The sequence below is a fragment of the Hirundo rustica genome, chromosome 4 (assembly GCF_015227805.2).
Source record: "Hirundo rustica isolate bHirRus1 chromosome 4, bHirRus1.pri.v3, whole genome shotgun sequence".
NCBI lineage: Eukaryota > Metazoa > Chordata > Aves > Passeriformes > Hirundinidae > Hirundo > Hirundo rustica.
Window position 1 is genome coordinate 51940834 of NC_053453.1, and position 16187 is coordinate 51957020.

Genomic DNA, 16187 nt, shown 5'->3' on the forward strand with positions numbered 1-16187 from the left:
CAAAATTAAAGGCTCATTAAGTCCTTCTACTGCAATAATCTTTCATGGAACACATTGTGAGCTATAACTGGTGTGCATCCCCTGCTCCCTTCCCAGAGTGGAATAAGCAGCAATGCTCCATTAGGTCACACACAGGTTGGCTCAAGGCTTCTGGAAGGCTTAAATAGAAACAAGTACTGTGTTGACACAGAACAAGCTTAAAGGCAGTACCTACACCACAGTTGTTCATTTTTCACTGCTGTTCTAAATAAGCCTTTTCAACAAATAACAGTATTTAAATAAATTAATTTTAATGTGAATCAAGTTCCATTTGATCGAGGAATACTTATATTCTTTTCAATAATAAAATCTCCATTATGTAACAATAATCATAATAGTTCTGTAAAGCAAAATCCTTTCTTTAGGGAGAGAACAGCACTGACAATCTCAGGTAACTAAAACCCAACACTTTGATTACACTTCACTCTTCCCATCTCCTTCCCTACTGCTGTTCTGGGCTTGGTCTGTGTTTTGACATCATCTGCAATAAAAATTGTAAAAAGATCAGTATCAAGGTGCAATGACAGAAGGAGTCCCAGCTGCAATTGGAGGGATTATTGCTGCAGGACAAGGGGCCAGGCTACTTCCTCAGGCACTCAGCTCCAAGGTGTGTAGCTCTTGTACTTCAGCATCTGCTCTGTCCCCCATCACCACAACTTCCTTGAGGAGCCTTGTCTCACTGGCTCTTTGTCCTTATCCACTGGGACTGTCCTCTCACCCATGCTCTGGGATGCAGAGCTCATGTTCCAGGTCCCCAGGCTTCGTAAATTCATCTCCTGCTTCTCCAAAGCCTCCTTTTTCAGTTTTCTACTTGTTATTTCAAAGAGCTCATGAGAATCCTGGTATTCCTGGGGCCTTTTCTCACTTCCAGCACTAAGTGGCAGCCGTTCAGTTACAGGACTTCCAAGTTCATGTGCGCAGTGGGAAGTGGCACATAGCCTCCTCCCAGCTGACACTGTGAAAAACCAAAAGACATTAAAGGGTTTAATTTCTGTCATGTGGACTGGGAAAGGAACCATTTTGAAGAATAAGTATTTATAGACATGTAAGCCTTGGCTGTACATTCACAGTACTGTCTTTGAAAAAGGAAAATAGGGTAGATGAGCTTGGAAAACCCGCAAGCAAACAGAAGGAATAATTCTGCTTAACCTTTGGCAGATTAATTTTACCAAGGTAACAGTGAAATGAAGAGAGGCATGTCCGTCCTGCACTATGTAAGAACAGGCAACAGCCTACTTGCAGGTAAGAGATCTGAGCAGCTGCTGTTTTCTAGATCTCTCTCATGGGCTGAGGAGCTTGCAGAAAACCCTTGTCAGATCATCCTTAATGTTACACTGATGTTCTGCATTTACAGCCACTTGTCACTGTACAAGTTAAACTGTACAACAGACATAGTAATTGAACAGTTTGTATAGAGAACAAGTAATCCAACCCCAGACCCAACAGGCAACCCCATTAAGGGCACAAATACTAAAACAGCCTTGCTTTTTTACTACCACATTATATCTGTCAACATATGCCAGCACAACTCTACATACAAATACTAATGATACTGTAAATAATTTTTGTCCAAATTAAAACAAAACAAAAACAAAACAAAACAAAAAAAAAAAAATAGCAACTACACCCAGTTCCAAGGCTATCCTGACAAAGAGAGGGAAGAAGTTAACTGCCTAGGAGATAAATCTCAGTTTGAAATGCTTACCCCATCCCAGACCCCCAAGAAATCGGGCTTTGAGAGCTGAGCTGCCTCTCGATCCCTCTGCAAGCTTTTCAAGGAAGACATGGGACATCACTACATCCTGCCAGGTCACCTTCCCCAGCAGAAAGGGCAGCCTGCAACAGTAAGTCCAGCTAACAGCAGATGTTACACCATTCACAGGGCCTGACACACAATATGCAGCTTACCAGTTTGGAAATCCCCTTACATATCCTTTCCCAAGTCCCAGTTAAGGGCTCTCTCTCACAATGGTGAACATGGGACAATTGGGCCCATCTGACAGAAAAAAAGGCTGGAAATCCTTCAATACAAGCCCAGACTAAGATAACAGCGGGCAAACAGAAGAGCACCTGAGGTCTTTTTCTTTTTTTTTTTTTTTTTTTTTAACTCATTGATTTTGAGTTCTAACTTCTGGTGGCTGTAATTCAGGCAGTGAATATGCTTACAAGCCCTGGCAGTGTGGGTGGCGGTAGACCCAGATCATGCCACAGGCTGCCCTGGCTTTCCATCAACAGGCCTGGTAAGCTATCCACTGTATGGCTCCCAAAGCTTTAGTCACCATGACATTGCACTGGGAGCTCATTTCAGTGCCGCACTGGTGTGGGACAATACAGACAATGAAAGGCAAAAGTGAAGAGGAAACAACACAAAATTAAAGACTCCTTACTTTTTAGGGCAACAGAAGCTCAGCACTTTCAGCCAAAGGAGCAGAGTTAGCAAAGAGCTTTCTTCTGGTAATGACCTTTCAATTCCTGCTATTGCCCTCGGGGCTGCGGGAGCATGGAGAGAAGAAAAATACCCACTGCCAGTGCGTGTGGTTGCATCCCACACAGCTCTGTGCTCCCAAGATATGCCAGAGCCTGCCACACACCTGGGGAAAGCCACAGTCTGAACTGTGCCTACTTCACCAGGAGCTAGGAAGGGCTTTAAAGGTGACTGAGGGAAATGGTGCCACCAGTAATTTCTCCACCCTCCCCAAATCCACCACACTCCCTACAACAGGGAGAGTAGACCAGACCCATGGCTGATTGCCCATCAGCTACCCTCAGCATCAGTCACATGCAATATCCCCTGCTGAAGAGTTGAAACCAAGACCCTGTTCTAAGGGAGTGCAACTGAGGCAACTTGAGCAAACCATCAGAACACTGTTAAACAAAATGCCAGATCGCAGTCAGGCAGCCAAATGCTGACGCTCATGTCACATCTGCAAGGCTGACAGAACAGCCCAGTAGCTCTCCAGACATGATGCAAGCACAGACTCTGCTGCAATCCCTGTGGACGAAGCGTGGCATGCTTTTACACTTTCAGGGGCCAGCTAGGCTACGTCTCAGGCTGGGATGTATGGCACACAATCTGCTTCGACAAACTGAGGGAAGAAATGGCTCCTCAGGCAAACTGGCAGATACTCCTGTGTTGGAAGTAGGAAGGCAGCTGCTGAGAAGGTTTGTAAAAATAAACATTGCCCAGACAGAGCACTCTGTGACTGGTCTTCAAAGAAAAGCTCATTTTTAGGGTAGGAAGCCTCATCACACACTTAGGCAGAAGTGACTTCTGCTGTCTTTCACTACAAGACCTACTTCCGACTGTCCAGAGAGGATGGGCTGGAGTCTTTGAGTTTAGCTGAAACTGGAAACAGCAAAAAGACCATATTGGAAACACGAGGAAGAGTTTCTTGCAGAGAAACTGTGTATGGTACACTGGAAAATGCCCTGGAAAAATGAAACAGAAGTCGGAATGGCTGTAACCATCACATCATCTACCTCAGCTTTGTCATGGTGCTGCCACTGTCAGTAAGAGGCCACAAGCTCTGTGTTACGTGAGGCTCCGTCAGGCTTTGCCTGGGATTGTCTTGGCCTGCCAGGAGCTGCTCTAGCTCATTTTGCTGTTACAAGTCTAATGACCAGGTGACTGCTACCAACATTGTCTTGGGTTTTGTGCAATTATCTGGTGTTTGGGCTACTCAGTACGAGACACAGGCATAGTGAATCAAGCAAACAGGCAGCCTACGGTGATGAGAAGACTGGAGCCTCTGTCAGATGGAGAGAGGCTGAGCAAGCTGAGACACTGGAAGGTCAGACATTATAAAGTTTACATCACTGAATTACACATTATTTGAGTATAACCATTAGCATTGTTGTAACTGGACAATCAATATCTGACTGGATTGCTAGAACCTCAGGTGTGAATTCTTTTTGTTGGTCCAAGAGTCTAATAAATAGGAGTGAAACAACCTACTCTAACTTGGACACAACTGAATAACAAGAGAGGTACAGATGACATCCGAATTTTGTTGTCACCCTGAGATCCTTCCACTACTTGAAACAGCCAGAGTAGTTCCCCAAATGGTGGGTTCTGGTTCTCCAGTAGAACAAGGGAAAGCAGAAGCAGAGGGGTGTCAGGAGAAGAAACCCTATGCAAATTTAAGACTATTGATCATCCACACCACCTCAAAAGCTGAAATTGACTCAGAGTTGGCACCCACAAAGAGGGACAGAGCAGCTGTGCTGTCACATAGAATGCATCATGGCATCTTTCAAGCAAGTCTCTATGTTGGCATGTGAAGTTGGAAGATCTGTAGTGTGCTCTGTAAGGTCCCAGGACTTCCCCACTTCAGATGCTTTGATGTAGGTCAGGACAAATTCTAACCACAGTTTGTGTGCTAATGAAAGCTGTCTGCACTAAAAGCATGTAAGTCAGAAGTCTGGGTGCACTTTTCACTTCACTAGCCTGTATGCAGTAAGGAGTTTTATTTGTGCTCCATCCTGAGAAGTCCTGCAAGCCTGAAAGCAAAATTAGGCTTTGCTTGGTGGCAGAGGACAGCTTACTGTGGAGAGCACAAATCTAAACAATCCCAGGCTGCTGTCCTGGCCTTCAACACATGGGGGTTTTTTTTGCTTTCTGCTCTCCTTTAGGTCAGCAGTCCCTCCCAATGCACCAGGATAATTGTGGGCTTGGCGCAGAGCTGGCCTGCACCATGCCGGGGTGAGCAGTATGAGGTTTAGCCAAGGGTGAATACCAAAGTCCAGGGCTGCGTTCCTTAAGCCTGCCATAAACTTCCCACCATTTTGCTAAAGGCTTGCCACCAACCCCTTTTTAAATACAAGATTTGTTGTCCTAATTGTGTTTATATCCAAAACCAAGCATTTTACTCCAGCGTTTGAAGACTTCTAACATCTATTCACATTGTAATACACCATTACTTTTGTTTGGCACTTGGCTGAGCTTCCATAGCTCCACGTTTGCCCCCTCCATCATCTTCCACCAGCAGTTTCCTGAGGTCAAGCTTGCTTGTGCTATTTGTCTGGGATCTGCAGGTACACTGATGCTCCTAACACAGCCGGCATTACACAATCGTGCTCTGGTCACATCCTTGGTCCCATCTGGGTTTTCTAGGTGCGTAACACCCTCATGGTGAGTTATTCCTTAGGCAGTAAGCACACATGCACACACCCTAAGGCTGGATTCTGGAAAGCCCTCCATGAACCAGCCACATCCACCACAAACAGCTTGAGCACAATACACAACATGACCGGATTAACTCCATGTGAGGGCAGCTGTGTGCAGCACACAACTGGGGCTCCTGCACGTGCGCTCCATGATGACAGCACTCCCGTTCAGGAATGCCCCTGTATCCGGCAGGTCACCAGATGTGACACAGGGTGACTGGGCACCCACATACCGTCCTGGTGCAGCACCTGCCTGCAGGACATCCACACAAGCTTACCTTGTGCTCACGCTTCAGTGCCAAAAGGCGCACAATATACTCCAAGTGAAATAGGATCTTTTAATATCACATATCCAAACAAATAGTTCTCATTTCAAAATGTAAAATAGGTCCTTTGAAGATCAGATGCTCCCAGGCTGTGTGAGCAGGGCGGGGCACAGCTGACTGGCACAACTGTCAAGGTCAGACCTCGTTTCTTTGGTAAGATACATGCCAGGAACAACGTGAATACAGAGTTGTACCAAAAGAGTCCGTTTAGAAGACTAATTATTATTCCACATCCCTTATTAGAGATTTGCATTTTAAAACAGTCATATACATTAAATAGCTCTCTGATGTCTAGACAGCAAACATTTGAAGTAGCGCCTATTGTGCTACCCCCACCTTTTAAGGACAAACAACATATGTGGGAGAAAAGGGAAACATTAAAAACAGGTTGTCTGTCTCACACAGTTTATTTAACAATAGGTAATAAGAAATCAATTATAACAGTCTATACAGTGATCGAAAGTTCTTATTTATAAGTAACCAACTTGAATTGCATGATATACAATATTTGAGGGATTTTTGCTTTCTATTTTCAAGTTTTACAGAAAGTGGAAGAAGGTGGGAAAGGGGCACAGGAGAGAGAAAGCAAGCATAAAGACGAAACCCCAGCGACTTTTTCTCAGGTTGAAATAATCCCGTTGGAATTGTTTCTTACCCTCTTTTTTATGTTTTTTTTTTCCTTTGTTAGATGTAAAAATAACGAAAAAAAATTCTTTCAAGAAAACAGAAACCACAATATATATACTACATCCATTTGGCAGCTGCCCATGTGTATTTCCAAAAATGTTGTCTTCTCTCTACATGTACAAATTACTTTAATACTTGAAGTTTTTTTTAAGCTCAGACTCTTGTATAGAAAATTCTTGGAGGACAAAAGTAGACTTCAGGAGGGGACTGAGCTATTTAATATTTTTACATTTTTTAAAAAATTGACATATTTCCAACCAAGAGGAAAAGATTGGTATTTATTTTTTTATATATATATATATTTATATATGTAATGTATTTTTAAAGCAACATTAACCCCTTTTGTCCTCTGGTTTTAGGAAAAGGTTCTGTGTTTTTCTGTTGTTCTGTTTTTGTGGTGGTTTTTTTTGCAGTGACATGAAGAAAAACCAGAATAGGGAAAATGTTTACCATCTGCCTCAGTAAATAACTATCAATATTACATATTTTCATTAATTTAAAAAAAAAAAAAAAAAGAAAAAAAAAACTACTGGAGGCATGAGCAGGGCATCCTTTGGTGAACAACCAAAAGACCATCTTCCTCCCCTGACCTCCCCAACACACACAAGGAAAAAAAAAAGCCAAGAAAAAGGACTGGTTATGATTCCAGCCATAACAAAAATATATTCTTTGTACTCTACTGTCCCTCGTTGTTGGTTTGTTTTTAAAACCATAAACTACTGCTGCAGAGTTCAGATGTGTTCCAAGGAAAAATGTCGTTTTAGCTAAGAAAGATTCAAAAAAATTTGTCTTCAGTACAAAAAGTCTTGCGAAAATAAGTTTTTTTAAATTTTCTTTGTTTTGTTTTTTTTAGTTTTGTTTTGTTTGTTTTTCCTCCCAAAATGCTACAACGTGTCTAGTGTATGTCTAGTGTACTCTGTGAAAGGTTTGAATTCAAGTCTGAGTTCTCAGAGCTGAGCCCCAGTTCCGTGGCGCTTGTACCATGGAGGCCTGCTATGCCAGGATTGCTAGCAAGCTGGGAAAGCATTGCACTCTGGTCTGGGCTGGCAAAGTGCCCTTGATCCATGGGGTTAGCCTGGGCAGCTACCAGTCCTGGATGTGGGGAGCTGGTCTGCGGGGAGACATGATGTGGAGAAGGCTGAGGCTGCATCCGAGGGGATGGGCTGGAATGAGGGGGCTGGGACTGGGGCCGTGGTGAGGGTACAGGCTGCGGAGAACGCACTTGATTGGTGAGCGATGAAGGGAGCTGCTGGCCCTGGAGGTGTGGGGACTGGGATTGATTGGGGAGCATGTGCTGTTGGGGGCTCATAGGATTAGGCTGAGCTGGGGATCCCATCTGCTGCTGAAGCAGCCTTTGCTGGAAAGCCTGTTGCAAACTGGCTCCTGTCTCTGCACTCATGGCCTGTGGAAGCTGGCTTATTTGTCCCATGTTTCCTTGCTGCATCTGCTGCATGTGATGCTGCATTCGCTGCTGCTGCTGGGGATACCCAACACCCTGGGGCTGCTGAAACTGGTTGTGGTTGGCCATCCCTGGCCCCAGCGCCGGTCCAGCTCCCTGCTGCTGCTGCTGGTGGCGCTGCTGCTCCATCATCTGGTGCCGTCTCATCAGGAGGTCTCGGAACTGGGGAGCCATCCCCGAGTGATTCATATTCATCTGCTGAGCCTGAGGATTCATCCCAGCCATGGCCTGCTGCGGCTGCTGCTGCGGCTGCTGCTGCGGCATGCTGGGTCTCTGCACTCCTGCTTGCATGGGGTTCATGTTCTGCATGGCCGGGCTGGGGTGCACACCTCCTTGCTGCCCTTGCATGGCCTGCTGTGGCTGGAGCCCTGGCTGCCCCTGTGGGATGCCAGGCTGCCCTGCCATGCCCTGTGGGTTCTGGGACCCTGCATACTTGGCTGCCCGCTGCTTGATGAAAGCGGCCAGCAGCTGAGGGTTGGAGTGAAGGATGTTAAGCACCTGCTGCTGCTGCATGGGTGAGCTGGGAGACCTGAGAGTCCGCAGTAGGTTTTGTAAGGCCGCCTGGGGCAGAGGTGGTTGTTTGGGTTGAGCAGCGCCAGGTACCTGACCCATCCCTGGCTGAGGGGCCATATTCATTGGCTGACCTGGCTGACCTACTGACATCATGGATGGCCTCTGCATTCCTGGCTGCAGCTGAGCTTGGGGTAAGGCCCCCTGAACCCATGGTGGCTGCTGCTGAATTCCTCCTGGCCCCATTCCTTGATCTATATGGCCACCAGGACCTCTGCCTATCTGTGGAGGATTCATTCCCATCGGTGGCATCTGGGGCATCTGGTGCTGAATCGGCCTTTGGAAGATCTGAACCTGCGCCATCTGGCGCTGGGTCTCTGCTGCCCGCTGGATCTGCATGGCCATTTCCACTGCTGCTGGAGGAGGACCCTGAACTGGCGGCTGCGGTGGCTGAGGTGGAGTTGGAGGTGTCACCTGGCCACCTGCCTTGCCCTGGGACACAGCGCTGGGGGGCTGAGTTCTTGGCATGGTGTAGGGCGGCATGCTGTTGGGAGGTGCAGGCTGAGGCTGTGACACAGGCTGGGGCAGAGGCTGGGGTTGCGGGGTTTGCGGTGTCGGGGGCTGCTGGCCCGTTGGAGTTGTCGGTGTGGCCGGTGTGGGTGATGGCAATCCTTGCTGCTGGCCCGCCACACCCGTGCGCTGCATGCTCGCCATCCTCCTTCGGAGCATCTGCGCCTGCTGCAGGCGGTGCTGGAGCTGTTGCTGACGGAGCTTGTGTTTGATGTTGAGGCAGAAGGGCACGGGGCACTTGTTTTCCTGGCAGTGCTTTGCATGGTAGCAGCAGAGAGCAATGAGTTGCTTGCAGATGGGGCACCCTCCGTTGGTCTTGCGTTTGCAGCCTTTGGTGTGTTGGACAACCCGTTTCATCTTCTGACAGGATGGCAGCGAGCAGTTGGCGTTGCGACACTGGCAAGCGTGGACCAGAGACTGGATACAGCGCTGGATGCTCAGGCGGCGGGAATCGCCAGGGCTCTGCGTTGTGGTCGTCTGCTGGTTGTTGCTCTCATCATCTAGACCAAGGCCTAATTTTTCCATCTTGTGGTCATGGTTTTTAGTGTTATAGCAGGTGATGCACAGGTCATAATCCTGAAAAATCAACAAAGGGTGAATTATCAGTGCTCCTGAAACTTCATACAATAAATGAATAAATGATATCACGCTATCTCAACAAATTACTCCCAGTCTGTTGCAGACAAATTGTTGCTCTAGGGAAAAATTCAAACTTTCATGCCATGTTGAAGCACTAGAGAAGGAATAAATCCAGATTATAGCCAGGGAAAGTGTGTGGGTGTAAGGGTGTCTGAAAGCTACACAAATATATAAACCTTGAAAAACAAGTTGGCTCTGAGCTACTAAGTCACACATTATTCAGCTCGGCCAGAAAAATCCCAACAGGAAAGGAGAAGAAATAGGCAGGGAACAAATAGCTGCTCATCTGCTCCTGCTTCAAAAGAAGAGGGCAAGAGTGGCAGAACAGGTACCAGCTGACAAAAAAGAATGAAAGCTGCATTCTCAGTTTGCAGATGTGAGTTAAACAGCAGAGAGTGCTGAAAGAACAGAATGCGTTCAGTGATGGCAACAGCACATGAGTTTGGGTTCAATAATTGATCTTTAAGAAAAAGACCTAAGTTCATTGGATTTACTAAACCATAGGAAATTAAGAATTTACTTCCTGGTATATACCAAGAAAGTAAAAGCACACGTGTGTGTATCGATACATATATATACACACACATATACAAACACACACACATATATATATAAAAATTTAAACAAAACAACAAAAAACAAACAAACAAAAAAAAACCACCAAAAAAAAAAAAAACAAACAAAAAACAACAACAACAACCCACAAAAAAACAGGGGAAATGGAAGTATCAAATTGTAATTAGGATCAAATCTGACTCATCCCCTTCCAGCAGGCTAAAAAGCTAAGTTAGAAGCCAGATACAATGATAATCCAGCTTCCAGTGGGCATTGAAACCAAACCCCTGGACTCAGTCTTGAAACACACTGGTTTTGCAAACACTTTTAAAGACACAAATGTTGTTTGCAGCATTCTACAGAGACACAACAGAGTAGTGAAGGTATTGGGATCTGACTTGCAGCACAGCAAAGCCTCTGTGCCAGTAAACCAACTGAGAGCCCTCTTTACAGAAATACTGCAGCCCCGCACTTCTGACTCTGGAAGGAAAATGTATGCATTGCTCTACGGAAAATCAGCTGATTCCTACCATTCCAGCTCAAGCCATGGCTACAGTACCTAATTTCTTAGGCAGCAGCACCCTAAATAAACTACAGAAAATACAACTCTATTTCAGCTTTCCACAAGGCAGAAATCACACCCCAAGCAGCACATTAGTAGAACCACTTCTAAAGGAAAATGTCTTCCCTCCTTGCTGAACTGCCAAGAGATGAGCTGCACAAATCTTTTTCCATCAGTTAATAATGAGAAATGAGTTCAGGTAAAGAGCACTCTGGGCACAAAGATACAGGAAGAGAAGCAGGGAAAACTTCACCAAACATACCTCACAGACAGTGCAATGCCATCTGGTCTCCACATGATGCTTGCACTCGTTGCAGGTGTAAACAAAGCGGTCTTGGCTCTGGGTATGCAGTTCCACCAGCATGCACATGGTTGACCACTGAGCCCTTCGTAGTGAGGAGAACTCCAGGTGCTTGTCTCTAGCAAGGGTTAGGAAAGCATCACGCCCATCCATCAGGTCACATGGAATGAGTGGGTCAGGCTCAATGATGGGGGGCAGGGAGTTGGCTGCAGGGCCAGCAATGAGACGGATGACAAAGAAGACCTGAAAAATAAAAAGGCTTAATATGCTAGCACTCATCAAGATGTTTTGGTCACCAAACCTCGTTACAAATCCAGGATCAGCTAACACTGAATGACTGGGGTGCTTGTGAGGCTGGAAAACCTCAGACCTCTGGGTGCCTGGCAGGTTCACTTTCCTCTGAAGAAATAGGCAAGGGGCACAGGACTGAACAGTAACAGTAGAACTGTGTGGCAATCTAGACTGTTAGGAAGGTCTGCATGAGCACAACTGCATTCATTCCTTGCAGCAAAGAGCACCCAGACTTACTGGTACTGGTCTATCTGGGTGAGCCACGCAATTCTCCAGCCAAACCTGTATAATTTACAGGGCATGACTCTGAAGTATCAAAGCTTTGTACACCTCTTTATTGAAGTAAAAAACATTCTTCATTCAATCAACTGTTACCTCCTTGTGCTTCTCCATAGTGGCATACAGCTTTTGGGAGAGGTCATTGGACACATTGGGCATGCCAGGCTTCTTCTTATTGCCGCGACTCAAACTGCTCTTGTTTTTACTTGTCTTCTTATTGTTCTTCTTTTTGGCATTTTTGCTGTCTCCCTTGCTCACCTAGCAATTTTAAAGACATTTTATGTCAGGTATCCAAGCAACAGCACATCACCATTTTATTATTTTTACATATTCTATAACTGCAGGACAAAACACACTTCACAATCATTTACTCTGAAGACACATACTAGGGTCCACAGAAACATTAAGTTAATTCCATTAGAGTTTCTCCAAAAGATATCAAGATCAACAATACATACATCCAAAAATCTTAAAAGCATAGATGCTCAGGACATACAAGCAAAACATTATATAAATGAAACTTGTTTGTCTGTTGCAGCTACACACTCCTGGACAATCACAAAGGGGTTCAATGGATGAATTCTCGATGCAATTCAAAACTAAAAGTAACTGCAAAGTGCAATTGATATCATACTAAACAAAGGTAAGAAAGACTTAAACCACCTAGTTTGCTACAACTCTGACAAATTTACTTTTAACAGACTGCATTAAACTGATTTTAGTATGAAGCTGTTGTTCTGAGTCCCAAAGGCATAAGTAGTGCAACTTCTAGCATGCATCTTTCATACCCTGCAACAGTCAAACAAAACAGGTCAGCTTAATTTCAACTACATTCTGTTAGCAATGTATTCCTCTCTGGGCTGCTGAGAGAGTCCCTCAAAACCCCACAGCATAAAATGATCAAGGATCAAAGAAATTGTTAGCCAATTTTTCCTAAGCTTAAAATAACTGCAAGAATGGAAATTCCCAGTGAACATGGATGACCATCATGTCACTTGACAGTACAGTTTATTATTGCCCCTTCTTCAAGAGTAAAACATAGGATCAATAAAGAGTTTAAAGTATTTGTAATAATAATAAAGTTAAATAGTAATGTACTGCAAACTTGCACTACCTCAGGATTTTGGGGCCAAACTTCTGGGAAGGCTCAACTGACCAACCTCACACACAGAGCTAAATAATCCTTCACAAGTAGTTTCTGGGTATACTAGAGAGATGAGGACTTGAAGATATGCCTTGTAGAAAGCAAACAATACCTTCCTAAGAAAGATGTTACTTAATGCAAATTTGATATCATGTTGCCTATTTTCCTGTACTTTGTTTAATCAAAGTCCTTGAAAGAAGGTATTGCAAAGAGCAGCACAGGAGAATCACAATTTCTAATTGTAACATTAAACCTAACTTTTTTTTGATCCAAAGATCTTCCAGCAAAAAAAAATTCTAAACCCTCTCCCCCCCAAAAAATCTAGTATCTGATAAGGTGATGAAGCAGCAGTGTTTAGAGTTAACTAACAACTACTACTGCATGAGCAAAACTACTAACCTTATCCTAGATTCAGCACCGCTTCCATAAATGCTCAGAGCATCCAAGGATAAGCAGATGCATAAATTCTGTATCTGTTCACTTTCAAATTCATTGTTGAATTAAGAGGCATCTCTTATTTTTGAGGAGATTTTTTGTTGCTTGATAACACAGTTGTACAGTCTCAAAAAATACAGTCTCAAAAAAAATTGTGCAAGACACCAGCAAGAAATTTCTCTAGTTTAAAGTAGCCCAACAACAGTTCAGCAGTAATTTGTGCTTCAGATCCTCAATGCCTTAAAGCTACTAAACAAACCTATTGAGAGTCAAGTGCTAGTTCACAGCATTCCACTACTTTCTCAGAACATTCTGCTAAGATTGGTGTCATGACATCTAAGTTAGAAAGAAAGAGTGATTTAAAAGCTAATGCTTAAGGAAAAAACTTCTAAATCGGGCTGAGGTGGCAACATGATCATTGATAACAACTGGATTTCAACAACAAAATATTCAACTAGAAGCTGTTTCAACAAAATTGCCTTTGGTAATAAGATAGCTTATAGCCCCACTGTTCAACAAAATGCAGCTTAGTGGTATTTTACCAGCTCTAACTGTAAAACAGAAATTTTTATTAGAGTGAAAAGTGAAAAACCCAATTAACCAAAGTGCCTTGCCCCCCTCTTTTTTTTTAATAATTAGCCATATATAATCAGAACTTCTACATTAGATCATGAAAAGCAGAAGCATCTTACATCTGTGCTTTCATTACTAGTGTTTTCTTCTCTCTTCCGTTCTTCTTCCTCTTGCTCTAATTCCTTAATGCTCTCCTCCAGAACATTAGGCCAGAAGTCCCCTTCAAAGTAAGGGAGCTCCTTTGCACTTGTTAGTCGGTCTTCTGTTGCCTGCTTAAATATATCCTAAAAGAGAGCAAACCCACTTTTGGTTATCACTATTACAAGTCACATAATGGAAGGCGACATTCTCAATGAGTGACAAGAAAAGGCATTAGCAGACTAAAAAAGGAAAGCTTAATATTTCAATTCATTTTACGAGAGCACATTCTAAGTGCAAATTTAACATGGTATAAGTTGCAGTTTGTCAGATACATTTCAAATATTCCCACTCAAAAGAAAAATCATTACTGTGTGCTATATTTCAATTCTTACCAATTGGGACAATGTAATTACCATAATCTCTACAGTCATTTAAGTCCTGATAATTCCAAAGATTTTACATGTTTCTAAGTGCATCAGCCTCCTAACCCTGCAGTTTGATCTAACACAAGAAGATTTGAGATTCTATATATGTTCTTTTGCTCTTTTACAGTATTCCTCAAGAATTCAGTTTGCTTTAAGGAACCATTTCAAGTCTTTTGCTAGAATGGTTTCAGAAGTTATATACTTTGAAGAGAGTATGTTTTAACTCTAAACTTTTGGTGCTCAATTCACTTAAAACTAATGCAGTAAACACGAAGAACCAGGCACAATGCATAAGGCAAGGAAGAAATCAAGACCAGATTGGTCAACATCCCCCAAGCACACACTTAACACACCTTGTAATCGTGGACGATGCGCTCTGACACAGACTTGTCCAGCATCTTTTTGTACCACTCTTGCAGTCGCTTGGGTTTGGGTATCTTTTGGTCAGGAGGATGGCAGTGGAAGATGTAGTCATCTCCTTCACTGGGCGGGCACGCCCAGATGTGTCCAGTAGTATACCTGCCGTGGTCAGACAAAACCGGGACATGTGGGCCCTGACAATGGATTCTGGCGCGCTCCCCTCTCTGACACCAGGTGGCGCCACCACTGACTTAGCCGCTGCTCCCGGACCTAACATTGCCATCTTTCCACTAATTTTCCAAAATCCAGCACTATATATGGAGCACTTGTATGTAAAGGGCGCACATATTTTACAGCCTACATAAGAAACAATGCCTGACACAAACTTGCAATTGCCATCTCCCAATTAACTAATGGAGGAAAGATGGAGTTCAGGTATTTCAACAGTGAAATCTTGAGACAGAGGAGTAATACTTTATCTAGCAACATTTTAAAAACCGATTTACTTAAAGACAGAATTCACTTCTCTATTTCAAAATCTTCTCGGTTTTGAGAATTGGTTTGAGAAAGTTTTAGAATTATATCTGGGAATAAACAGGCACTGCCAAGCTATGGTATTGGGTACACAATCTAGAGTATTAAGATAGATGACAGCCAATTAATAGCAGCTGCAGCAACTATAACACCTCAGATCACTTCTTCATTCTCAGTTCTTCTCTATTAGTTTTTGAAAAGAACCCTAGTAGGAGGAAAAATCAGTTAGAGAAAAATAACCATTCTTGCCCTGTTGATAAACAGCTCTGCAGAACCCTCCCTAAGCCCTGGGAGCTGCAGCCAGTTGCCATTCCTTCTGCCTGAGAATGGAGAAATGATACTGCACGACCAAGACTGTTTTCCCAAAATGAGAACCTGATGTTAACCATTATCACACAGAACAGCATTAAGTAAAGCTGAGGTTTAAACTCTATGCAGCAAATGTACAGACTCACAGCTTAGAAATTAGACAATAAAAAAGCAGAAAGAAGCCCAATGTATGCTTTTGAAGTAATAAAGAACACACCACCTCACTGAGGTACTGAAGACAGCACTATTTACCTCCATTTCAACTTCCCTAACTTTTCTCATCAACTGCTTTAAACAGACCCTAACAATTTCTCCACAAATATCTTCACCAACCTACACTAGGTATCTTGACAACAGAGTGATGTTTACTTCACTGGCCTTGCTACTTCAGTAATCACTGTAATTTAATTTCCATCTTTCTTGTTACTATAGTTGTTCTGTGCTCTTTTGTGCTGTCCAAGTATGTTTTCCTCTTTCTTTCCTAAGTCTTCAGTTTCTCTCAATTTCAACTACTCAAGACTTCTTAGTGGCCTTCTGCAACTGTTAGTTAATCAGTTCAGACAAAATACACAACTTTCACCTTACAAACAAGGGTAAGAACTTACTTGCCAGCCCAAACGAATGATGTAATTAAAGCTATGGCATTACACAATGACAACGTTTTATGGACTGGAGAAGAGGCACACAGTTTCTACTAAAGACTTAAGAAAGTTTTACATAAGTTTGGAAACAAAAATATCTAAAGCCCTCCCCTGAAATGCTTGCAATCCCTTTTTCTCTTCTTTTCAATTGTACACAATTGTTATCAAGTTATTCTATCACAGGTTGATACTTAAGCACCATAACCTTTACCATAGGATGTAGTAATTTAATTTGCAGCAA

At 43.5% G+C, this 16187-nt stretch overlaps 1 protein-coding gene across 1 annotated transcript in view; it reads right to left on the reverse strand.

Annotated features, from left to right (window-relative positions):
* Positions 1–5547: 5547 nt before the first annotated feature.
* The window catches only part of EP300 (E1A binding protein p300), a 62711-nt gene continuing 52071 nt past the window's right edge, over positions 5548–16187 (reverse strand). Inside the window, exons 27-31 of the mRNA XM_040061430.2 lie at positions 14456–14621; positions 13656–13820; positions 11481–11642; positions 10776–11057; positions 5548–9333 (exon numbers count right to left, since the gene is read on the reverse strand). Coding sequence (XP_039917364.1) covers positions 7114–9333; positions 10776–11057; positions 11481–11642; positions 13656–13820; positions 14456–14621 — 2995 coding nt within the window. The 3' untranslated portion in view covers positions 5548–7113. The remainder of the gene's footprint in view (positions 9334–10775; positions 11058–11480; positions 11643–13655; positions 13821–14455; positions 14622–16187) is intronic.